Source organism: Scyliorhinus torazame, chromosome 11 (assembly GCF_047496885.1).
Source record: "Scyliorhinus torazame isolate Kashiwa2021f chromosome 11, sScyTor2.1, whole genome shotgun sequence".
NCBI lineage: Eukaryota > Metazoa > Chordata > Chondrichthyes > Carcharhiniformes > Scyliorhinidae > Scyliorhinus > Scyliorhinus torazame.
The window spans coordinates 19,912,874-19,938,383 of record NC_092717.1 but is presented as its reverse complement, the minus strand read 5'-3'; the positions used below and the strand labels follow the sequence as shown (position 1 = coordinate 19,938,383).

At 49.6% G+C, this 25,510-nt stretch overlaps 1 protein-coding gene across 1 annotated transcript in view; it reads left to right on the top strand.

Moving 5' to 3' along the window:
* LOC140386087 (collagen alpha-1(XXI) chain-like) overlaps positions 1–25,510 on the top strand; it is an 85,998-nt gene that overhangs the window by 26,822 nt on the left and 33,666 nt on the right. The window contains exons 4-6 of the mRNA XM_072468664.1: positions 3,197–3,362; positions 7,588–7,813; positions 23,922–24,095. Of these exons, the coding sequence (XP_072324765.1) occupies positions 3,197–3,362; positions 7,588–7,813; positions 23,922–24,095 (566 nt within the window). The remainder of the gene's footprint in view (positions 1–3,196; positions 3,363–7,587; positions 7,814–23,921; positions 24,096–25,510) is intronic.

Sequence of the window (25,510 nt, the reverse complement as noted above, 5' to 3'; positions counted from 1 at the left end):
AATGCATCTATATAGTGCCTTTCGTATGGCCTTGTGATGCCCAAAGATGCTTTGCGGCCAGTTAAGTACTTTTGATTTGTAGTCACCATTGTTGAATGGAAAATGCTGCAGCCAAATTTCCACACCGTGAGGTCCCACAAATGGCAGTGGAACAAATGACTGGATAATCTCCTTTTCTATTAGTGGTGCTGAGGGATCAATGTTAGCCACGACAGTGGGAATACTTGCCAGCTCTTTGAAAAGTGCCACGGAATCCTTTTAGTTTAATCAGAAAACAGGTGAGCCGCTGAAAAATCAAACGATGTGAACCAGTAAACGTCAGAACAAAAGCATCATCAAGAACGAGTTACAGCTCCGGTTGCCAAACCTCACAGATTGTCCAGGAATCTGCACGATTGGAAGGCGAAACTCCACAGGCAGTTTCAATCTCATTTCCAATCTACTGTCCGATGTCCAGCCCATTGCGAATGGGAAGCGACTCCCGGCCTGGGTGGCCACCAGCATCTAGGGTGGTGCGAATACAGGTGAGCCCTGGCTGGGTACCAAAGCAGGAAAGAGTTTGGGCGCGGGAGACCTAACCTTCTGCCCAGGGGACCACTAAGGAATTTAGAATTTGAATTTCGAATGGCCTTCAAATCCTCATCTCGTTTGACTTTACCTGAAAGCGAAGCTGTGGTCAGGGCCTCCTGACATTGAGAACCCGAACAAATATTCAAAAAAGGACCCCGCATTCTTTGGAGAATAGGTTCACGTTGAAGATGGTGGAATCCAAGTGGGACATTGGTGGCTAAATTACCCGGTTGATTGTAACTGCTTACCCACCTGACATCTACTGAGAAGATAGGGTTAAAATTAACCCCACTGTTTAAAGAGTAAGATTATTTTTCACTTACTTCCTGGTGCCATGATCTCTGGGCGCATCTTTTGGAGCTAAATGATCCTTTTCTCCAATTCTTTAATTATGCTGACAGTATTCTTACAAGCCTTTGAAACTGTGTCTGATAAGGTGCTGTGGTAGTTTTCTTTGCTTTTTGAGGACCTCCAGCTATTAATCTATTAAAGGCAAGTTTGGTTAACAGTCATTTATTTTATGCGACTCTACTGAGATTGTTGTTGTATTTGGTCCCTTGTACTTTAAGATGAACTCACCAAATACTTCGACCTATCCAACCATGATCATTTTATTGTGCCTCGCACAGTGGGATGGCAATCTGATACAGGGCACCTTATCATGGAGTCTTGCTACTCCTCCTCTGGAACTTACAACTTCTGCTGACCTGTTACATGTACGTCTTATTACCCTCTACCCCGTGGAGATGGCCGGATGAGCCTCTCTTTATATACAGGTCCCCAGGTCACATTACCGTGGTGTTGAGACCACATGGTGTGCCTGTACCGCCACCTGCTGGCCGGAGGTCTCACACCATCCAACTGTGATATGGCCCTTAGGCATATCACCACAATTGTGAGCTGCCATTGGGATTCAGGGACTCTATGGAGCCAGTAGGAGCATTTCAATCCTTCTGACTCCACAAATATTCTCTCTCCAAAAATTCTAGGTCTGTTTTTGAGTGGCCATAAGTGGTCCCTTTGAGGAGAACACTGGCAAGGTGGTCAGGAATGGGCAGAGCATGAGCAGTTGTATTTCTCCCTGTCATGTGAGAGTACCTTTAAGAAATGGATGTGTAAGCAATGTACCTTTAAGAAAACAGTGATGTCAGAGAGTGGGTGGAGTTCAGCTCAGTTCAGCCATTTTGAAGTTTCAGTTTTGAAAAGTGCCTGGCTGGTTTTGCTGCGAGCTGCTTAAAAGTGCCTGGCTGTTTTGCTGTGAGCTGATTAAAAGGAGAAAGCCAGTTTGAGACAGCAGCTTGAGAAGTTCTGGTTTGCTGTGAGTTGCTTGAAGGGAGAAAGCCAGTTTGAAAAAGCAGCTTGTGTGTGTCTGTGTGTTTCCAGAGAGCTGCAGGAAGAAAGCAAGGTGCTGGAACTGAAGTCAACCAAGCTGATATATCTCTGCCATAAAACAGAAAATATATATTAACTGTGACCTGGTGTGTTACTGTTTTGAAGGTTTGAAGCTTTTGGATGTTTAACATTTTGAGGAATTATTTACTGTTGCAATATTTTCTGAGTTATCTTTGAAATAAGGGGTGTTAAGAGATCCCATGTTTATTTAAAAGGTTAAGTTGAGTTCATAGAATAAACATTGTTTTTGTGTTTAAAAACCACGTGTCCATAATTGTAATATCACACCTGGGGAACAAGCCGTGTGCTCGGAAAAGCAACAACTCCATTAAAGGGAGAGGTTGGTTGAACTCCATGATACATTTTGGGGTTCTGAAAACGCCTCGCCCATAACGGGGCAGCACAGTAGCATTGTGGATAGCACAATTGCTTCACAGCTCCAGGGTCCCAGGTTCGATTCCGGCTTGGGTCACTGTCTGTGTGTGTCTGCACATCCTCCCAGTGTGTGCGTGGGTTTCCTCCGGGTGCTCCGGTTTCCTCCCATAGTCCAAAGATGTGCAGGATAGGTGGATTGGCCATGATAAATTGCCCTTAGTGTCCAAAAATTGCCCTAAGTGTTGGGTGGGGTTGCTGGGTTATGGGGATAGGGTGGAGGTGTTGACCTTGGGTGCTCTTTCCAAGAGCCGGTGCAGACTCGATGGGCCAAATGGCCTCCTTCTGCACTGTAAATTCTATGATAACACTCCCACTTGTACCTGAACATTACAAATAGAATCCTTCAAAGAGAGTTAATCTGGATTTCCACCACGCGTTTTCCTTAACTGTTGGCTGTAGCAAAATATCAGGGGCTGGTTTAGCACAGGGCTAAATCGCTGGCTTTGAAAGCAGACCAAGGCAGGCCAGCAGCACGGTTCAATTCCCGTACCAGCCTCCCCGAACAGGTGCCGGAATGTGGCAACTAGGGGCTTTTCACAGTAACTTCATTTGAAGCCTACTTGTGACAATAAGCGATTTTCATTTCATATCGGAAGACTGGAGCCAGGACTTGCCGTCACCTCAGCCAGTTACAATTGAATCCCACGACAAGCGCTGTAAAAGGAGATGATATATAAATGCAACATAGGGAAAAACAAAATGCACGGAAGTCCAAAGTTAAGCGAAGTGCGACAAAAACATGAAGGTAGCTCCTGTACAGAACCACTGTAATCCTCATTTTGTCTGATTTGTTCATCAGAATCGGTTTGCCCCACAAGGATTCCTGTAGCTGCGCGCGATGAGAAAGGGTTCGAACTCATGCTGGGCTTTAAAATACCACAAAAGGCACAGGAAATATCCGGATCATTGACGACGGAAGCGGGTTTCCTGTTCACACCTCAAACAGACGCGACGGAGAACACCAGGTATGGCTTACAGTTGAAGATGCAATAATCAGGCAGCACGATGGCACAGTGGTTAGCACTGCTGCCTCACGGTGCCAAGGACCCGGGTTCGATCCCGGCCCCGGGTCACTGTCCGTGTGGAGTTTCAACATTCTTCCCGTGTCTGCGTGGGTCTCACCCCCACAACCCAAAAAGATGCGCAGGACAGGTGGACTGGCCACGCAAAATTGCCCGCTAATTGGAAAAAACAGTTGGGTACTCTAAATTTATAATTAAGAAAAAGAAGATGCAATAATCTTCGCTTTAGCATTGCATTGGATTGGATTGGATTTGTTTATTGTCACGTGTACCGAGGTGCAGTGAAAAGTATTTTTCTGCGAGCAGCTCAACAGATCATTAAGTACATGAGAAGAAAAGGGAATAAAATAAAACACATAATAGGGCAACACAAGGTATACAAAAGATTAGAACGAGTATAGGTTAAGTAAAAAGCATATTCTACATCACAAAATAAATAAGGGGGGAAAAAAGGGAATCAAAATCTTCACACAGCAAGGCAAAAGCACATATGAGGTGAAGGTTTCCACCTGGTCAGAGAGGTACACTTAGGCCAAGAGTTTACTTTAATGCAATTAACCACATCGCTACCACCAGATTTCAACTGACTGATCCTGAGGAAACCCCTACTTTTTTTATTCTCATACATCTGTGTGTCTTGCAGCTTCTGAGGAGCAACTAAAAATGATGTCGATGGTTTAAAACTAACCTTTATTTCAGAATTGCCTAGTTATAGTTTTGCAGGATTTATAATATATTTTAAAAAGTGATTTCTTCGTGGAAGGCATAACCTGTAGAGATAGTTAAAAACAAAATTGTGTGACATGGAACGTCACCACGATATGGGAAGTCCTGAATATTGCGATGAGAGTTTATAAACGTTCGTGTAAAGTTGAATCTTTTGAAAAGCATCACTACTTTGCCAAGAAATGTTATCCTGAGATCAGAGTTCCTTTGGCCCAATATAGAAAATTTAATCCGCTAACCTTTATGGCCATTTCTTTGACAATTAAATCTGGCACAATGGAATTCTCTGGCTGTTGGGATTGTCTTTTCCTACCGGGAAGGCATCCCCATCCGCAGGTTTCCCGGCGAAGCGGGGTGGCCTCAATGGGAATCCTCATTGATAAGATTCCCGCCGCCAGCGAAAGGCACCCTGTGGAGAAACATGGGGATGGGGGAACGGAGGATCCTGCCCATGAAATCAGAATATGCATCCAACAGCAAAAGTTTCTGGAGTTCTAAAATCTATTGATGTCACTACAAAGTTGGCAAAAATTGATGAGAGTTATGTCAGTGAGCATTTAAAGATTAAATGTGAGTTTTAATGCTTGGATCGTGTTGATGCATTTAAATATAATTATCATCCATTTTATATTTCCTGCATGATTTACTTTTCAGTAATGGGTAAGAGTCTAAATAGGAGCTAATTATCTCTTCTTGTCCCCTACCAGCTAGGGTGAGATGTTATCCCCAGTAATGTGTCATCAAGAACTGGAAACAAATTTTAAATGGTTTGTTTAATTGAAATACAGTTCACCGATCAGAGATTAAATGAAATGAATGAAAATCACTTATTGTCACAAGTAGGCTTCATATGAAGTGACTGTGAAAAGCCCCTAGTCGCCACATTCCGGCACCTGTTCGGGGAGGCTGGTACGGGAATCGAACCCTGCTGCTGGCCTGCCTTGGTCTGCTTTCAAAGCCAGCGATTTAGCCCAGTGTGCTAATGATCTCATTACCAGATTATATGCAGCCAGTGTGGATGTTTATGTTAGTATCCTTGCCGATTCTCAACATCACTTCCTATCGAAAACACAATTTTGGCTTTTTGCAGCTTGGTGTTAATGTGCCTGCATATAATTGCACCCAATCATAAAACAGCTTTCAGTGCAATTTGGCAAGGAAGTCGCAACCTTTACCAGTTTGGACCTAAATAACTGAGTTATATTGGCATTTAGTGAGTTTCTTCATGTGAAATACATCTACCATTCATTGACCAAGAAATTTGAAGGGTGACATTAGGGCAGATTCACACCTCACCCAATTTTCTTTTCCATTAGCCATTTTTCCGCTGCGGTCCAATTCCTTTCACTACCCCGCCACGATATTGTTTAGAATAATGGTGAGATTAGCAGCCATCCCAAATTCAGTTAGTTGACAGAATGTATTTCTTTTTTCGGAGCACACAACTGAGAACATGTGGTTTGTAGGAACCCATTTCAAAGAGAACTTTATAGATTCATGAGGGAAGAATTAATTTCCACTTACAGGTGATAAGTTGCTAGTTAACTGTAATCTGTGATGAGTCATTGGACAAGTGGCACTGTATAGGTTGGTTTTACTATTTTTTTCTAAATTGGTTAAACGGTTATTTTTCTTTTATTTATTTTGCATTTGCTGTGGAATTGCATCGCTAGCAGTTGGGTAAATGGATTTTAAGAAAGCTCCATCAACTGGACAGGGAAGGAGGCTCTTTTCTCATCCTTTCCATTTGAAATGCATCATTCCACTAGAGTGGGAGCACTTTTAAAAGTTTTAAACTTCTTTCCAAACTATCAATTTGCCACCAATACCCAGACACCCCCTCCAAAATGACAGTGTGGCGAATGGTGCCCTGGATGATATGCAAAGAATGGTACAGCAACCGGTAAACTCAGATATGTGAAAGGTTGCTGTCCAAGTTATTCTGCTCCACTGTTAACTTTGTAAAAACAGCATCTCATTGACTGCCTCGCCGTTGAAATGCCTTGATAGGACCATGTTGCTGTATTGGTGCAGGGGTTCATTTGGATTAAACTAGCCTCAGAAAGTTAATTACCGCCTATTTCAACCCAAATAGCCCTTTAAGAATATTAATTACAGCCAGTCACCCTCTCTGGCATTGAGCAAGAACTGTTACATGCAGAATCTCATTCTGTTGGGTGTGAACATAAGAAACAGGAGCAGGAGGAAGCCACTCAGCCCTTTGAGTCCCCTCCGCCATTCAGTGGGATCATGGTTAATCTTCTACTTTACTATCCGGCACTATCCCTGTATCCCTTGATGGTTTTAATATGTAGAAATCTGTTGACATCAATGACTTACTGAATGACTGAACTGCCAGAGCTCTCCGGGGTAGAACATTTCAATGATTCACCACACTCTGAGTGAAGAAATTCTTCCTCATCACCGGCCTAAATAACCTGCCTCTTGTTCTGAGACTATGTTCCTTGGTTCTAGACCCCCGCCCAAGTGAAGGGAAACATCCTTCCCGCATTTACCTTGTCAAGCCCGGTACAAATTTTATATGTCTAAATGATATCATCTCTCATGCTTCTAAACTCCAGAAAGTAAAGGCCAACTCTATTCAATCCTTCCTCACAGGACGGTCCCTCCATCCCAGGAATTAATTTAGTGGAAACCTCTTGTATTTCCTCTTTGGCAAATCAGTGGCAAGTTGAAAAAATACTGTTCTGTCTCTCTTCCTATCAAATCCTTCCCTTTCTATATTTCTCTTTCAGCATCTGACTTGATGTGGAGATGCCGGCGTTGGACTGGGGTGGGCACAGTAAGAAGTCTTACAACACCAGGTTAAAGTCCAACAGGTTTGTTTGGAATCACCAGCTTTCGGAGCGCGGATCCTTCAACAGGTGAAGGAGCTGCGCTCCGAAAGCCAGTGATTCGAGACAAACCTGTTGGACTTTAACCTAGTGTTGTAAGACTTCTTACAGCACCTGACTTGACAGTGGATTCGCCCACTCCAATTTCCTGCTCAGATTTTATGCCAGTAGCTTCACAGTCCTTCAGCCTGATTGTTTGAGGAGATACACAGATGCTTGTGCTGATCCTCAGCTCCCAGATACCCTGTTTCCCATTTCCCTCACTGCATTGACATTAAACTTGCACATTCACCAGCTGATCATGCAGAAAACAGGCAACGGGCAAGTCTAACCTACAGTGGATGCACGGCCATAACAAAATTATGGCTAAATTTGGATTTCTGTAATGTTGAAGCAAGAATGGAAGAATGGAAAAAAAAAAAGATCAGAGGGCTTGCTAGAACAGAGAAATATTTACAAATGTTCTTGGATTGCTTATGGCAGATGCCCATGATAAATACACGTGCCTAATTCTGAAATCAGAGCCCACATTTCCCTCAGTTGGTTTGAGTGTGTGAAATATAATCGTGTTGTTCATATGCTTCCAGAGACATATTTCCAGAAGGTCTGCCTCCCTCTTATGTGTTTGTTGCCACCCTCCGTTTACAAAGCCCAACTAACAAACTGAAATTTGACTTATGGAGAATCCTGTCTAAAGAAGGCATCGTTCAAGCATCGGTCACAATTGATGGGAAACAACAGTCCGTGTTCTTTACTACCACCAGCCTGGTCAATGAGATCCAGACAGTTACATTTAAAGATGGCAAACTACAGGTTGGTGCTCTAGATATATCTGTCTCAATGTTTTATGTAATACTTCTTTAAACTTCACAATAAATGGATGGATCATACCGAACAAGATTCTGTAAAATTAACAAGCCCCTCTTAATCTTGGGGCGGGATTCTCCCAGCCCCGCGCGGGGCCGGACAATCCCCGTAATCGTGCCACGCCGCCCCGACGCCGGCACCCGATTTTCCGCGCAGTGGAGAATCGGCGCCATTGGCGCCGGCGCGTTTGGCGCGGGTACCGGTTGCGGGTCACTCTACGCGGCCGGGCTGTCGATTCTCCGGGCCAGATGGGCCGAGCGGCCGCTCTAAAAAGGCAGCGTCCCGTCCACACCTGGTCGCAGCCGGCGGGAACTCTACGCGCAGGGTCGGGGTGTGGCCTGGGGGTTGGAAGGGGGGCTCCGACCCCGGGGGGGGGGGGGGGCCTCCGATGGGGCCTGGCCCGCGATTGGGGCCCACCAATCGGCGGGCCGTCCACTCGCTCCCCGGGCCTATTTTCTTACACGCCGGACCCTGAACCCCCGCGCCATGTTGCGTCGGGGCCGGCACGTTGAGGGAGGCCACCGCACATGTCCTCATTGACGTCGGTGCCACTGCGCATGCGCAAGTTGGCGCGTCGCACAGTTCGTGCCGGGATGGGAGGCTGGAGCGGCATGAACCGCTCCAGCACCGTGCTGGCCCCCTGTAGGGGCCAGAATCGGTACCCAGCGGCCCGTTCACGTTGTCATGAAACATGACCCCGTTTCCGACGGCGTGGACACGCCGAATGGGAGAATCCCGCCCTTGGTGTTGAGTTTGAATGTTTCTGTAGATAAATTTGGCAATTAAATATTAAACTGAATAATGTACAGGATGGAGGATATATAATGGATAGATACTCATCTTGGGTAGCACGGCCCAAATGGGCAGTCTTGCTTCAGCCACCTGTTATACCCACTGCCCGATGTTCAGTTCCATTGGCCCTGAATATTGAACGAGGTAACTGATGGGGGATCCAGTGTGATTCCACGCATTTGGAGTGTGCCCCACTATGAATTTTTATCCCTTATCCATTTACTGAATCCAGGAAATTTTATTGCCGCATTTTAAATTCACAAATTCTTTTTACGATAACCACGGTGATATATTTGCAAACCTTGAGGCAATGACCACATAGCTTGCTTGATTACTTTTGGAAAAAGTGTAAGTCACAAAGAACTACTTGCACACTCCGGCTGTGACTCCAGATGGAAGCACTGGGGGTACTAACCCTGAGCCTGGGCGCTGCTTGCTGCCTCACCTTCCCCCATTGCCTCCATGCCCTTTTATACAAGGATGTCCAGAGTGACCACCTCCGAGAGAAAACATTGACAATTGTTGAGACCTCCTCCACTTTGTGTCTATTCGTTGGTATTTTGTGCTGTCTTGTCATATGGGTATTCTAGAAGTTTTCTGATGTTGTAAGTGGAAGGAGCAACACTTGCTCAACCCGCAGTCTCCCCTTTGTGTCAATGAGTGAAAGCAACTGATGTGTTCTTTTACCGTGTTAATGTGTGAAGCCTTTTGAAGATGTGAGTGTATGAAAACATTTGGTTGTATTTTGCAGCTTGAATATTTGTCGATTGGAGTATGGGTATGAATGGTTAGCAATTAAATAGCTGGAATAAGTACTTGGTGTGAGCAGCAGCTCAATGGGGAACATTTATGTAGCTATTTACTTTTAAATGCTCTGATGTCTATTTAACCGTTCGCAACATTCCTTAAGTTCCCACCATCTTTTGTCAAGTTTTTAGTAAAGGGTCCATCGGGATCAGGAACTCTATTTGGGTAATAGGTTACAATAATCACAGGAAGTTGTCTGAACCGCAAGTCAGCAAGCATTAAGCATACCACATACACACTTCCTTCAGCTTTATTACTGCCATTGCATTGAAAAGGAATAGGTCATTTATTGGGCTAACGCATGTTGGTTTGAAACAACCAAGACTGATTATTGAACATCCTCTTTCATCTCATGAGTAACGTTTCTATATGATTGGTATCATGGATCAACAGAATGCAGTTGGACATAGTTCACAAATTGCAGCTGTCCATTATTTGGTATGGGGTATAGGGGGTACACTAGGTGTAGCGAAGTTGGCATTTTTGTGTGTTGTTTAATAATTCAGGAGCATTGGCCAGAATATTCCGCTCCCACCAGTGGTGGGGATCGTGGTGGGCCGGAGCTGAGAATATGCCGGGATGAAAGACATTGGGCGGGATTCTCCGCTCCCCGACGCCGATTTCGTAATCCGCGATCGGGCGGAGAATCCCTTATTACGATGGAATCGGGGGCGGTGCCGATTTTCGCATGCTCCGTCCCCCTCCAAAACAGGGTCATCGAGGAGCGTGCCTCACACCATTGGGACGGCCTCAGGATGTCAGCTGAAGGTCCTCCCCGATGCTCCGTCCCCGATGGGCCGAGTTCCCGACCGCGCGGTTGACTCATGGTCTCAGGGGTCAGGAACCGGGTGTGGCGGCTGCGGACTGTGTCCAGCGCCGCCACAGTCGGGCGGGAGCCGTACTGCTGGCCGGTGAGGGGGGGGGGGGGGGCTTCCGCGAGGGCTGGGGGACTGGTGTGGGGTGGCCAGGGGGGCACTATCTGGCAGGTCGGGTCCGGGCACGGCCAGTGCCATGTTGTACGTTGCGGCTGCTGCATGTTGTTGCCATGTGCATGCGGCCACGGACCCGCCAATTCTCCGGCCACGTTTGTCGTGGACGCCGGGCATTTTACGTGGCGCGGCTGCTAGCCCCTCACCGGCGGAGGATCGGTGCTGGGACTGCGTCGATTCTTTTGACCTAAAACGCCACAGACCCTCCGGACATAGCCTGAAAATCAGAGAATCCTGCCCATTGGTTTCCGATGGCAGGAACATGCGATCTCGACTGCCGCGGCCTTTCCCGCTGAACCTCGTCGGGGACCAAATTTGCATCTCATGAACGCTAATTAAAACCTCAACTGACAGGAGTCGTCCCCCTAGGCATATCTTTCATACTGCCATCAGGAATTCACGCCAGTCCGATTCACCACTGGACAAACCTGGCGTGCACATGGTGATGCACTATCAATTACCACAATGACGAGAGTAGTGGAACAATCGAGGCTTTATTGAGCAAAGATGTTGTGCCTCCTGTAGCTGGAACCAGAATGGCTGCAGCACCGGTGAGCAAACACCTTTATACACCGCCTACTGGGCGGAGCCAGCAGGCAGGGATTTACCCATATACCTCTACTATACGGGCCTGACCGTAATACATGTAATACTACTAGTGGTGACTACCACATTCACCCCCTGTTAAAAAAAGACTCCGGCGGTGGTGGTGGTAAACATTACAAGTTCAGTCTGTCGGGGGCCTTGACCCTCCTCTGCGATCGCCTCAGTCCTGGTGGTGATGTGGGCGCCGACTTGGTCACCTGTGACTCTGGGAGTGTGTTGTCCTCGTCTTCGTCACCCCTGAGTGGAACCAGTGGGGAGACGGATCCTGCTGGACTGGGGGCTGCGGTGAGGTTCACTGGAGGGAGGGTGAATGGCACAGGGATGAATGAGGCAGCCGGGGGGGGGGGGGGGGGGGGGTCAAGTCGGGGGCCGTGGGTGGGGATCCAGCGGGTGCCAGGTCCCGGAGGGAGACTGTGTCCTGACGCCCGTCGGGTGTGCCACGTAGGCGTACTGCGGGTTCGCATGTAGGAAGTGGACTCTTTCGACCAAGGGGTCCGACTTATGGGTCCGCACATGCTTCCGAAGGAGGATGGGTCCAGGAACTGTCAGCCATGTTGGGAGCGAGACCCCGGAGATGGACTTCCTGGGGAAGGCAAACACGCGTTCGTGAGGGGCCTCGTTAGTCGCGGAGCAGAGGAGCGATCAGATGGAGTGGAGCGTGTCGGGGAGGACCTCCTGCCCGCGGGGAGACCGGGAGATTTTTAGACCGCAGGGCCAGCAGGACGGCCTTCCAGACAGTCCCGTTCTCCCTCTCCACCTGCCCGTTTCCCCGGGGGTTGTAGCTGGTCGTCCTGCTCGAGGCGATGCCCTTGCTGAGCAGGAACTGGCGCAGCTCATCATTCATAAAAGAGGATTCCCGATCACTGTGGATGTAGGTGGGAAAACCGAACAGAGTGAAGATGCTGTGCAGGGCTTTAATGACCGTGGCAGAAGTCATATCGGGACATGGGATGGCGAATGGGAACCGGGAGTACTCATCAATCACGTTCAGAAAGTACGTGTTGCGGTCGGTGGAGGGGGAGGGGCTCTTTGAAGTCCATGCTGAGGCGTTCAAAGGGGCGGGAGGCCTTCACCAGGTGCGCTCGATCTGGCTGGTAGAAATGCGGCTTGCACTCCGCGCACACCTGGCAGTCTCTGGTGACGGTCCTGACCTCCTCAATGGAGCAGGTTGCGGACCTTGATGAAATGGAAGAACCGGGTGACCCCCGGGTGGCAGAGGTCATAGTGGAGAGCCCGGAGTCGGTCAATTTGTGTGCTGGCACTTGTACCGCGGGACAGGGCGTCAGGAAGCTCGTTGAGCTTCCCCGGGCGATACAAAATCTCATAATTATAGGTGGAGAGCTCGATCCTCCACCTCAAGATCTTGTCGTTTTTGATCTTACCCCACTGTGTGTTATTAAACATGAAGGCAACCAACCGTTGGTCAGTGAGGAGAGTGAATCTCCTGCCGGCCAGGTAATGCCTCCAATGTTTCACAGCTTCCACAATGGCTTGGGCCTCCTTTTTGACAGAGGAGTGCCGAATTTCGGAGGCATGGAGGGTGCGGGAGAAGAAGGCCACGGGCCTGCCCGCCTGGTTGAGGGTGGCGGCCAGAGCTACGTCTGATGGAGGGTCGGTGGAGGGGGAGGGGCTCTTTGAAGTCCATGCTGAGGCGTTCAAAGGGGCGGGAGGCCTTCACCAGGTGCGCTCGATCTGGCTGGTAGAAATGCGGCTTGCACTCCGCGCACACCTGGCAGTCTCTGGTGACGGTCCTGACCTCCTCAATGGAGCAGGTTGCGGACCTTGATGAAATGGAAGAACCGGGTGACCCCCGGGTGGCAGAGGTCATAGTGGAGAGCCCGGAGTCGGTCAATTTGTGTGCTGGCACTTGTACCGCAGGACAGGGCGTCAGGAAGCTCGTTGAGCTTCCCCGGGCGATACAAAATCTCATAATTATAGGTGGAGAGCTCGATCCTCCACCTCAAGATCTTGTCGTTTTTGATCTTACCCCACTGTGTGTTATTAAACATGAAGGCAACCAACCGTTGGTCAGTGAGGAGAGTGAATCTCCTGCCGGCCAGGTAATGCCTCCAATGTTTCACAGCTTCCACAATGGCTTGGGCCTCCTTTTTGACAGAGGAGTGCCGAATTTCGGAGGCATGGAGGGTGCGGGAGAAGAAGGCCACGGGCCTGCCCGCCTGGTTGAGGGTGGCGGCCAGAGCTACGTCTGATGCATCGCTCTCGACCTGAAAGGAGAGGGACTCATCGACCGCATGCATCGTGGCCTTGCCGATGTCTGCCTTGATGCGGTTGAAGGCCTGGCGGGCCTCAGCTGTCAGGGGAAAAACTGTGGACTGAATGAGTGGACGGGCCTTGTCTGCATAATTAGGGACCCACTGGGCATAGTAGGAGAAAAACCCCAGGCATCGTTTCAGGGCCTTGGGGCAGTGGGGGAGTGGGAGTTCTATGAGGGGGCACATGCGGTCGGGGTCGGGCCCTAGAACTCCATTTTCCACGATATAGCCAAGGATGGCTAAGCGGTTGGTGCGGAACACGCATTTCTCCTTATTGTACGTGAGGTTAAGGAGTTTGGCGGTCTGGAGGAATTTTTGGAGGTTTGTGTCGTGATCCTGCTGATCGTGGCCGCAGATGGTGACGTTATCTAGGTACAGGAAGGTGGCCCGCAGTCCGTACCGGTCAACCATTCGGTCCATCTCTCGCTGGAAGACCGAGACCCCATTAGTGACGCCGACGGGAACCCTTTGGAAGTGATAGAGGCGGCCATCTGCTTCGAACGCAGTGTATTGGCGGTCCTCCAGGCAGATGGGGAGCTGGTGGTGGGCGGACTTCAGGTCCACTGTGGAAAAGACCCAATACTGCGCAATCTGATTGACCATGTCAGATATGCGTGGGAGGGGGTACGCGTCGAGCTGCGCGTGCCGATTGATGGTCTGACTGTAGTCAATGACCATCCTGTGCTTCTCCCCAGTCTTCACTACTACCACTTGAGCTCTCCAGGGGCTGTTGCTGGGAGGTGCCTGGCGTATACTTCTTTGACTGGTCGAACGTAATGTCCCTTCGGGAGCTCCATCACTTCGGAGTAAGTGGGCGCATCCCGGATGAGAGGAATAATGTCAGGGCTCACCCGTGAATAAAGGACTTGGAGCTTCTGCGAGTCTGAGGGTTCCTCAGCTGATGTTCGGAGGTAGCTTTCGAAGCAGGCGAGCCAGTGGTCAAAGCGGACGTAGCGTTGGCTGCTTGAGGGCTCAGCTGCAGGCGATCAGGCTTGATGTGGAGATCCATCGTTTAAAAAAATCTTTGCTCAAATAAATTGATGCACTATCAATTACCACAAAGATGAGAGTAGTGGAATAATCGAGGCTTTATTGAGCAAAGATGTTGTGCCTCCTGTAGCTGGAACCAGAATGGCTGCAGCACCGGCGAGCACACACCTTTATACACCGCCTACTGGGCGGAGCCAGCAGGCAGGGATTTACCCATGTACCTCTACTATACGGGCCTTACCGTAATACATGTAATACTACTAGTGGGGGGAGATTAGAGTAGAGTAGGAGGGATAAATAGGCGGGTAGTGTCTACGGGAGAGGAGCGGGCATGTGCAGTATGGTTTGATTGAAGTATTGGTTTTATATTGATGTTTGCACATTTCTGTTATCTGTAACTGTTTAAAATGCCAAAAAATACCTCAATAAAATTGTTTGTTTTAAAAAAAACTACCACACAGGGCGAGAGAGTTAACATCACTTCGCAAAGAAGCTGGGGACTGGAACACCGGAGAACCACAGGACCCTGGGAATGGTGCACACGGAGGAGACAACCTGGAGAGGGTGCTGGAGGGTGGGAGATGGGGGGGGGGGGGGGGGGGGTCTGAGTACATTGGGTGGAAGCAGAGCTGGAAAGGGCAGGGGAAGTTTGGAACACACCAGGTGGGGGAGCTGGAAGTCATGAGGTGGGGCATTAGTCACCAGGAGGCATTAGTGGTGATGGGGGGGGGGGGGGGGGAGTGATCATGAAAGATTAAGGGGGATAGGGTGGGCAACCAGGTTAAGGTGGGAGGGTGTGACTAGTTGTTCAGAGGGATGGGTCACTGCTATCACTGTTGAATCTTGGGGGGGAGGGTACTGGTGGTAGGAGGGCACTGTGACTGTGAGAGAGGGAAGTGGGAAGCAGTAGGGTGGGAGGGTGAGGGTCCAGGTGCAGCAGACGTAGTTCTTGTTGGTGGTTCGTTCATGGGGATAAGAATTTTCACATGGATCTGGGAAGTGTGCAGGGGCAGGGTGGGATTGATGACTGTGCCAAGCGTGGGCTCCATAGCGAGGGGAGGCATTTGAGGGGTATTGGCAATGGGCTCTATGGTGAAGGTGGGAGGTCAAAAGTAACTGATGAGATGGCGAAGGTAACCTCCGGGTGGGTGGGTGGCATTGATGGTGATGAAAGGGAAGGAGAATAGTCTGAGTGGGAGACTTCTTGCGCATGGCTCACATTGCCTTGGCAATGAATGATGTCTCGATGTGCAGGCACCGTTCAGGGGGCATAGGCCTAGCCTGGATCCCTCTGCAGAATGGGGGTCGGGAGTGTGCACCCGCAGTAACCATGGAAACCTCCATGAAGTGAAATCATTCAAGTATTTATAAATGTGCTAACATTTTGTACAATGATTGAACACCCATGTTACCAGCGTTAATGCTTCTTAGAATAACAGAAACATAGAAAATATGAGCTGGAGTTGGCCATTCGGCCCTTCGGGCCTGCTCCACCATTCAACATGATCATGGCTCATCTTCCATCTCAACATCATACTCCAGCGCTACCCCCATACCCGTTGATATCTTCAGAGTCTAGAAACCTATCTGTTTCATTCTTAACTACATTCAGTGCCTTGGCCTCAAAAGCCTTCTGTTGAGAGGGCTAGAATACAAGACCAGGGATGTACCTCTGAAGCTGTATAAGGCTCTGGTCAGACCCCATTTAATAATAATAATAATAATAATAATCGCTTATTGTCACAAGCAGGCTTTGGAGTATTGTGAGCAGTTTTGGGCCCCGTATTTAAGGAAGGATGTGCTGGCCTTGGAAAGGGTCCAGAGGAGGTTCACAAGAATGATCCCTGGAATCAAGAGCTTGTCGTATGAGGAACGGTTGAGGACACTGGATCTGTACTCGTTGGAGTTTAGAAGGATGAGGGGGGATCTTATTGAAACTTGCAGGATACTGTGAGGCCTGGATAGAGTAGACGCGGAGAGGATGTTTCCACTTGCAGGAAACACGAGAAGCAGAGGACACAATCTCAGACTAAAGGGACGATCCTTTAAAAACAGAGATGAGGAGGAATTTCTTCAGCCAGAGGGTGGTGAATCTTTGGAACTCTTTGCCGCAGAAGGCTGTGGAGGCCAAATCACTGAGTGTCTTTAAGACCGAGATAGATAGGTTCTTGATTAATAAGGGGATCAGGGTTATGGGGAGAAGGCAGGAGAATGGGGTTGAGAAAATATCGGCCATGATTGAATGGCGGAGCAGACTCGATGGGCCAAGTGGCCTAATTCTGCTCCTATGTCTTATGGTAAAGAATTCCGCAGGTTGCCACCATGTGAGTGAAGACATTTTTCCTCATCTCAGTCCTAAATGGCCTACTCCATATCCTGAGGTTGTGACCTCTTGTTCTAGACCCTCCAGCCAGAAGAAACATCATCTCTGCATCCAGTCTGTTCAGCCCTGTCAAAAATGTATACATTTCAATTACATCCCCTCTCATTATTCCACACTCCAGTGAAAACAGGCCCAGTTGACCCAATTGCTCCTCAAATGACATTCCTACCATACCAGGAATCAGTCTGGCGAACCTTCACTGGGCCCCCTCTATGGCAGGTATATCCATTCTTAGATAAGGAGACCAAAACTGCCCACAATACTCTCGGGTGTGGTCTCACCAAAGCCCTGTACAGCTGCAGGAGGGCATACTTACTCCTGTACTCAAACCCTCGTAATGAAGGTCAACATACCATTTACCTTCCTAACTGCTTGCTGCACCTGCATACTTGCTTTCAGTGACTGGGAACACCCAGATCCCTTTGTACGTCAACATTTCCCAATCGATCACCATTTAAATAATACTCTTCCAGTCTGTTTCTCCATCCAAAATGGTTAACTTCACACATATCCACATTTCACTACGCCTGCCATGTCTTTTGCCCACTCACTCTACTTGGCTAAATCACTTTAAAAACTCTTTACATCCTCCTTACCACTCATATTCCCACTGAGTTCTGTATCGTCAGCAAAGTGGGGAACAGTAGCACGGTGGTTAGCACAGTTGCTTCACAGCTCCAGGGTCCCTGGCTCGATTCCCGGCTTGGGTCACTGTCTGTGCGGAGTTTGCACATTCTCCCCGCCTCCGGGTGCTCCGGTTTCCTCCCACAGTCCAAAGGTGTGCAAGTTAGGTGGATTGGCCATGCTAAATTGCCCTGAGTGTCCAAAAAGGTTGCGAGGGGGTACTGGGTTACGGCGATAGGGTGGAGGTGTGTGCTTAGGTAGGGTGCTCTTTGGGGCCGGTGCAGACTTGCGGGGCCGAATGACCTCCTTCTGCACTGTAAATTCTGTGATTCTATGATTCGAAATATTATGTTTGATTCCCTCATCCAAATCATTGATACATATTGTGAGGAGGTGGGGCCCAAGCACTGATCCTTATGGTATCCCACTAGTCACCTCCTACCTCTTCTCAATTTTTCTTATCATACCATTACATCTTGGTTCCTCAGCAAAGGTGGAGGCAACCTTATGACTAATATGCCCTCTTGTCAGTGACGACTTTGGTGGGCGTACTCTGGTGGGTGGAGGCCTGGAGGGACGTGTTTTGTTGAATCTGCTGCTCTGGCACAAGTGGATCTGCAGTAATCTCAGAGGCTTGAGCTGGTAGAGTTGCAGCCAGAACATTACAGTCGGAATACCTGGGCAACATTGTAGTGCCCTGGATGGAGGTCCCAGCGGTGTTCACCTGATGCTTCTCCTTCCTTTGGGTGTCCGAAGGGCCTTCCCTGACTCCTGGAAATCTGGATGGAAATCCAGATGCCTTGTCCCCCTCTTACGTAGCCGCTCGACAAGCTTACCCATGGCTAGAGTGATGGAGTGCATGTCCAAGTGCATATTGATAGAAACTCTGCATTCTTCTGGTCCACGGTCTCCATGTCATCCGCCAACCTCGCCATGGAGACGTCCATGCTGGAGGTAGGAGATCAGACAGCACTCTTATTCCTCCTCTCTCTCTCTCTCCCTCCCTTTCTCTCTCGAACGCTCTGTTGAGGGGCCTCTGACACCTCTGCCTGATGTTCCCCTGTGTCTCTTTGATACTCCAGCATCTTTTCCATGATCGCTACCAGAGGCTCATCAGCTGATTCTGACTCGCCAGGGGCCTCTTCACTAGCAGTCCTCCACCTATCAGAGACCTTGGCTCTCATTGCCTCCTCCTACTGTGGACACATGTGAGGTGACCACCAGCGTGAGAGCCCAAGCTTAACCTGGACATATCACCCACTGTGCTGTATGTCTCTGGGCTGGCGGTGGAGGCTGTAGGTGAATGCTGTGATGGCTCTACCGGTGTGAGGATGTCATTGTCAAACTGTTCTTGTGGCTGGGGTTGTAAGGACAAGGGCCACAGAGGCTTGGGACCAGCAACGTCTGCAACTTGCCCTCCAACTCAACCCCTCCACCCTCAACAATGTCTGTGTTTTCAGTGTGGCTGGGTCAGCAGCCCACAGTTGCCTCCTGACTAGCGAAGCGCAGACATTGCAGTGGGACAATGAGGCAAGACCCCAGCTCCTTCCCAAGAGATTCTGTGATGGGAAGCACGGATTCTGGCCTTGCCAGTGATGACCACATCCCACAGGTCAGATTCAGAAAATGGTGAGGTGAGTTTAGACAGTAGAAGGTTCACTTAACCTCAGGGGATAAATTAAATAACTGCTCCGTTTCCTGCACTGCAGGGTGGTCCTCCTCCTTGCCTCTCTGGCACTGACCACCATGCCGACCTCCTCCCAGGCCAGTGTGGTGAGCTGGGTGGGCCTCCTGCTCCCATCCCTGGAAACGAGGGTGTCCTTCCTGTCCTCCAGGGCCCAGAGGAGAGTCTCCAGTGCGGCATCGCTGAAATGCCGGGCTGGTGCTTGCTACCTTCCCGAGGTCAGCTCGGTGTCCTGAGGTTCTAGCGCACTGAATCATTGGCTGTCTGAGTTCCTTTTTAATTTGGCGCTCGGATATGACAGCTGGGTGTGCAACTTCCTGCCTGCTGTGGACCGGGTGCAGGAAGGTGGGATTGGAAAGGGAACGTGGGTGTCCTCGGGCTGGCATGGAGAAGGTGGGCCAAATGGCCTCCTTCTGTGCCGTAACTTTTCTCTGATTCCTATTTTCTGAGACGATTTTATGCGCTTGCATAATTAATTAGGGAGGGAGCATGCCATTGCGCATGACGGCCCATCCCACTCCCTGGCGGGGAACACTCCGGATTCACGCTGCAGCCTTATGGCGGGAAGGGAAGGTTCCAGCCATTGGACTTTTTTCTTTGCATCTGCCGTGGTAAACTGGTTAAGATGCCGAGTGCTTCACAGCTCTCCCCCCCCCCCCCCCCCCCCCCCCACCCACCCCCCCCCCCCCCCCCTCAAATGCAAACAGTGATGGAGCATTTCAGCTTTGAAACGAAACAGTGGAAGAGCTTCCAAGATTTTAACCCAAAGTAAACCTCCTGTGTGGAAAATGTAGAACTGCAGATCTGTGTTTTTTGGCATCAAGAATAAAGGACCGTTACTTAAAATGTAGTGGTTAAAGCTGAATTTTTATGACAATAACCTTATTTATTTCAAGAGCAATTTGCCAGCGAGGATCAGGCGAGGGCTGCTGGGTACATTTTGTCCACGGACGGAACAGGTGGTGTGTCTGCTCCTTGCCAACCCTACTGTTCACTTCAGTCTTGCCCTGGCTGGCGAATGAAGGGCCGACCAGTACGAAACACGGACAAAGAGAGGTCCAGAGTGGGATGCCTGGGCGTCTCCCGAAATGGAAACTGACCCTCCCCGGTTACTATCGCTAGCAACCCGAGAGAAACGTAAAGCTTGCCGTGTGTCTTTATTCTTCCACGGGATGCGGGCGTCACTGGCAAGGCCAGCGTTTGTTGCCCACCTAATTGCCTTTGAACTGAGTGACTTGCTCGTCCATTTCAAAGGGCAGTTAAGAGTCTGTTGCTGTGGGTCTGAAGTCACAAGTAGGCCAGACCGGGTAAGGGCGGCAGATTTCCTTCCCTGAAAGACATTAAATGAAGCAGATAGATTTTCACAACAATGGCTTCATGGTCTGGCTTTTAATTCTAGATTTTATTCATTGAATTTAAACTCCACCGGCTGCCCTAATGGGATTACCCGTGTACCCAGTGCATTAATTTGGGCCTCTGCATTATGTATCCAGTGACATTACCACTATGCTGCCATCTCCTCTCGTCTGTGTACCTTCTGCCCCACTGCACCAACCCTTGATCAGCCAAGAAGTGCTTGTTGCGATTCACTCACGCCCCTTCAACCCGTGCGTGACCGTAAAAAAAACATGGTCTGCGTAAAATTTCACAGCATCACAGAATCTTTACAGTGCAGAAGTAGGCCATTCGGCCCATTGAGTCAGCACCATCTGGTTGAAGGAGCTGCTACCTAGTCACATTCCCCTGCCTTATCCTCACAACCTTATACACACTTTATTTTCAGATAGCCATCCAACCTCTTTTTGAATATCCCCATCCAACCTGCCTCCACCACCCACTGGGTGGAAACATTTTCCTCACATCATTTTTATTCCTTTTTTCAGTTATTTTATGGGCAGGATTCTTCGGCCTCGCCCGCCCGACGATCGGAAATTCCCGCCCGTGTCCACGGATCGTTACATGGTCCGCGTCCCGCCCGTGGCGATCTTGCGGTGACTGGGGCGGAAGAATCCAGCCCTCTAGTTCTTGTTGCTCTCTTGAGTGGGAGCGGTTTCTCACTATTTATGCTGTCCATACCCCTTAGGATCTTGAACAACTCTGTCAAGTTTCCTCTCAGCCTTCTTTGCTTCAAGGAAAACAATTCCAGTCTCTCCAATCTATCCTCAACTACAATTCTTGAATCCTGAATTCATTCTTGTGAATTTAAGCTAATTAGCATATATATTGGTGGCCGCCCACCTCTCGTAATATTGAAATCGGGGGAGGGGGTGACTTTGAGAGCCTCTTCCACTCCTATCACGATCTAATTTACAACATGACAGGATGGTCACCTGCCCCCCGCCCCTGTGCCATTGAACTCTGTCCCTAATAAACTTCATGCCGGGGGGAATTAATAGAATAACAAATGCCATGTTCGTATATTTAAGGGGCATCTTGACAAATACATGAATAGGATGGGAATAGAGGTATACGGACCCAGGAAGTGTAGAAGATTGTAGTTTAGACGGGCAGCATGGGCAGCACAGGCTTGGAGGGCCGAAGGGCCTGTTCCTGTGCTGTACTTTTCTTTGTTCTTTGTTCTTTATATGAAAGAAAACTATAGTCTTTTTACAAATTCAACTAATGAAGAATCATCAACCGGGCGATTTTCAGCCAGAGTTAGCTGCCAGCGAGACCAGCGATGAAGGCGAAAATATGACCAGAATCGGGAAATGCGATTCTCACCGGCGAGATAGTGTTTTCCGATTTACCAGGCCCCTCGCCGGTGATGTAACGAGAATTCTGCCACAGAAGGTCGGGAATCAAATTTAAATACATTGGCATCTCATTAAAGAGCCCTCCTACTCAATATTCATTGAGCGCTGGTACGACGTCACGTCGGCGCGATTTACAACAGCTGTATGAAAACGAGACCTCGAAGGGGATGTCGGCGGTGAGCGCTCAGGTAGCCATCACCCTCCAGAGAGCCAGTTGCAGAGTGGGCACCGGACAGGACACGGGGACCCAGATAAGTCCAACTTGGCGCGCCGGGGGAGGGGGGGTGGGAATCACTCATCAGTCACCCCGTTCAGGAGATGATGGGTGGCAGTGTCTCGTGAGGTCAGAACGCTGGTCCTTTGAATGCACTCGACTGCTCTTACTCCTCACCCTTGGGGGAGTCACACTGTGGATCTTCAACTGTGAGGTGCTCACCAGTGAGTGACCCCAGAAGCCTGTCTACTAGTTAATCTCACCGAGTGTGAGTGCGCTGTTGAAGGGTGTGGATGAGAGCTCTGATGCCTCCTCAATGCCTGTCTATGCAATGCCTCCCTTATAGCTGCTCGGGTCTCTGGTCTCCAGATGGCATGAGGTTGGTCCGGCCTGGTCGACTGATTGACCTGCAAGGGAAGTGAGATGACATCAGACAGGGGCTGACTGATGGGACAAAGTTAACCCATGTGAGGCTTGCACCGTGGCTGTATTACTTGAGGGTTCCACCTTTGTCTGCTGACCCCACCTTGCCCTCTGTGTAGGTGCTCCCCTGCTTCTCACCAGCCAGCTCAAGGGCTGCCTCTTTAAAGCGCATTCGGGTTTTCAGCTCGGGCATGACACCCGCCGGCTGTGCCCGCTCACACTGGTTGTGCTTGCGTTTGTTCTGCAATGAGGCCGATGGGAGAGTGTAGGCGGGGCGCCATGCCAAGTGTTGGTACCCCATGAGGTGGCTGGGTGAGAGATTACCATTGGGATGTGATGGGTGTGTGAAGGGGCGAAGTGGGAGACATGAGGCAGCAGACTTACCCTGGTTGCTCGGGGAAGGTTATTCATCTCTCAGCACAGTAGCCCCGTCCTCTTATGGAGTGAACTGGCACTCACCATCATGGCCACAGCCTCCCAGGCGGGGCTGGTGACCTTGCTTGCTGGATGTCTGCCCGATCGCGGGTACAGGAATTAACGCATCTGATCTGGCAGCACTGTCCCCCTGCTCAGCTGGAGTCTTAGACAGCATGCCCGTTCCGGCAGGTCGTTCCGGCAGGTCCTCGAATGACAGCCCACGGTCGCGCTTCTCCGTGTCCTACCTCCTCTCTCTCCCTCATCAGCCACGGCGCCTGTTCCTCGATTTTTAAAAGCATAAGTGAACCTTGCTGTCGGCAATTCCCCCCCAGTGGAGGCGGAGAATCACGGATCCCCCGGAGAATATTGGGTCTGGTCCGCCATTGAAATGCCATTGGTCTTTATTATACTTGCGGAGTTGAACGCGTTGACGCCGCTGTCGAGGCACCGGACAATTGCGATTTGGTGTGAACCTGGCGCCCGCCACGATTTCGGCGTCCGAGCCAATTCTCCACCCAATCGCATTTCCCGATTCTGGGATCGGCTGACGGAGAATCCCGTCCAATAAGTTTTACGGCCCGACATTTTAAAAGTATGAAAAAATTCCAGCCCAATTGCTTTGCAGACTTTGGAAATATAATCCACTGGTGCGTTAGAAATAAATCTAATCTTTGGTGAAATTCGGAAACATACAAATGCTGGGAATATTGGGAGGGGTTCTCCGTCCCACCAGCCCTGTTTTCCAGCGTGGTGCATCCCTGCCGGCAGTGGGATCTCCATTCCAGCAGTCGGCCAATGGGGTTTCCCATTGTGGCCACTCTACACCGTCGAGAAAACCGCTGGCGTGGGTGCGCTGCTGGCGAAGCGGAGGATCCCACCGGCGGAGAATCCCGCTTTTTGACTCGTTACTCCCTTCGTAAAATGGACGAAAGGAAATTATGGGGAGAAATTCCTGTTAAGAGACAGTCAGCATTACTGTGTCGGAAATAAATAGAGGGACCTCTACCTCAACTCAGCCCTGACGAAACGCAAAGGAGGGGTAAGATTCCTGAATGTCACCAAAATGACCAAAATAGGTTTTCTTTTTATCCAATAGGAATTGTTTGACGAAGACTGGCATCAGTTAAAGTTACGGATACTGGAAATGGAAGTCACCTGTTTTTTAGACGACGTACGCACTCAGAGCGGCCACCTCGAGCAAGTCATCCCTATATTCATAAACGGGAAAACCCAACTTGCCAAACACGTGAAAAGAGAGACAACTGTACCCGTAAGTGAACGTTCTCCTTACCTTACTGCCTGAGTCTCGTGCAACGTAATAACCTTCAGATACTCCGGGTGGAATTTTCCGGTCACACAGCCACAGGACCGGGATTCGTGCTCAAAGTCAACGGACCTTTCGCTGGTCCATCAAATATTCTGTCCCGCCCGCACCGTGTCCCGCGCAAGGTGGTACCAAAAAATGTAGGCTAACTATCTCTATTTTTTACGGAAGTAATTATTTTCATTATTTAAGGTGATTATGCACACAAACAATATACAAACGCTCAGTATAGATTCACTGCTTTACTAAAAGTCAAAGAGGATATTGATTTTGATTTCTTATTTGGATTGCTTGGCTTGGCCAAGGGTTGTGTTCTCTTTCGAACACTAATCCAGCTTTTGTTTTAGTTTCAACTCGACTTGAAGGAATTGTTTGAAGATTGGGATAGAAGTTAACACTAATACAAAAGAAAAGTGCTGCCGACGCTGGAAATCTCTAGATGGCCGGGTTCCCGCCCACCACGGCAAACGTCATGGGAAAGTGGCCCCATTGCGATTTAACATTCCATGGAGTGTTCAATGGCTGGAGGTCCGTCTTCCACCCTTTTCATTGAAGGAAGTCCCGCCTCCGAGAGATCCTGGCAAATCTCTAGTCCCAGCAGCTAAGTGTCGGAGCCCACAGTACCTGTTAGGTCCAGGGTACTCGCAGTGGGTAACAGAAGGGAGGCAGGGAGAGGGGGTGATGTTTGTGATGGCAATGCCAGGCAGGGAGAGAGAGGCAGACCTGGAGTGATCTGGAGAGTGGTGTGTTTGAGGCACCCCTGCCCATCTCTCCTGCCCAATGACCGAACATGCTTGCCGCCGGCCTCTTCCCCAACCCGAACACCTCTTGCCAGCCTCAGGGTGGCATGGTGACACAGTGGTTAGCACTGCTGCCTCACAGCGCTAGGGACCTGGGTGACTGTGTGGAGTTTGCACGTTCTCCTCGTGTCTGTGTTTGTTTCCTCGGGGTGCTCCGGTTTCCTCCCACAGTCCAAAGATGTGCATGTTAAGTGGGTTGGCCTTGATAAATTGCCCCTTAGTGTCCGAAGATGTGCGGTTAAAAGGGGTTGTGCGGGAGTGGACCTAGACAGGGTGCTCTTTCAGAGAATAAGTGCAGACTCAATGGACCTCCTTCTGAACTGTAGGAATTCTATGGTTCTATGAAAATTGAAGCCTGGTGGGCAGCAGTCTTCAGCGTCCAATAACTGGATACTTAAGGACTTCAATCGGGCAAGGGCAGGCGCCTGGCCTAGGCCTCACAAAATTGTGGACAGGTTGAGGATGGGCAGGTAGGCAGTGGGAAGGCTGTAGAGGGTGGAAGGCAGGAGAGATCAAATGACAAAAGATTTCATGGTTCAGGAAATGGTAATGGGGAAAGAA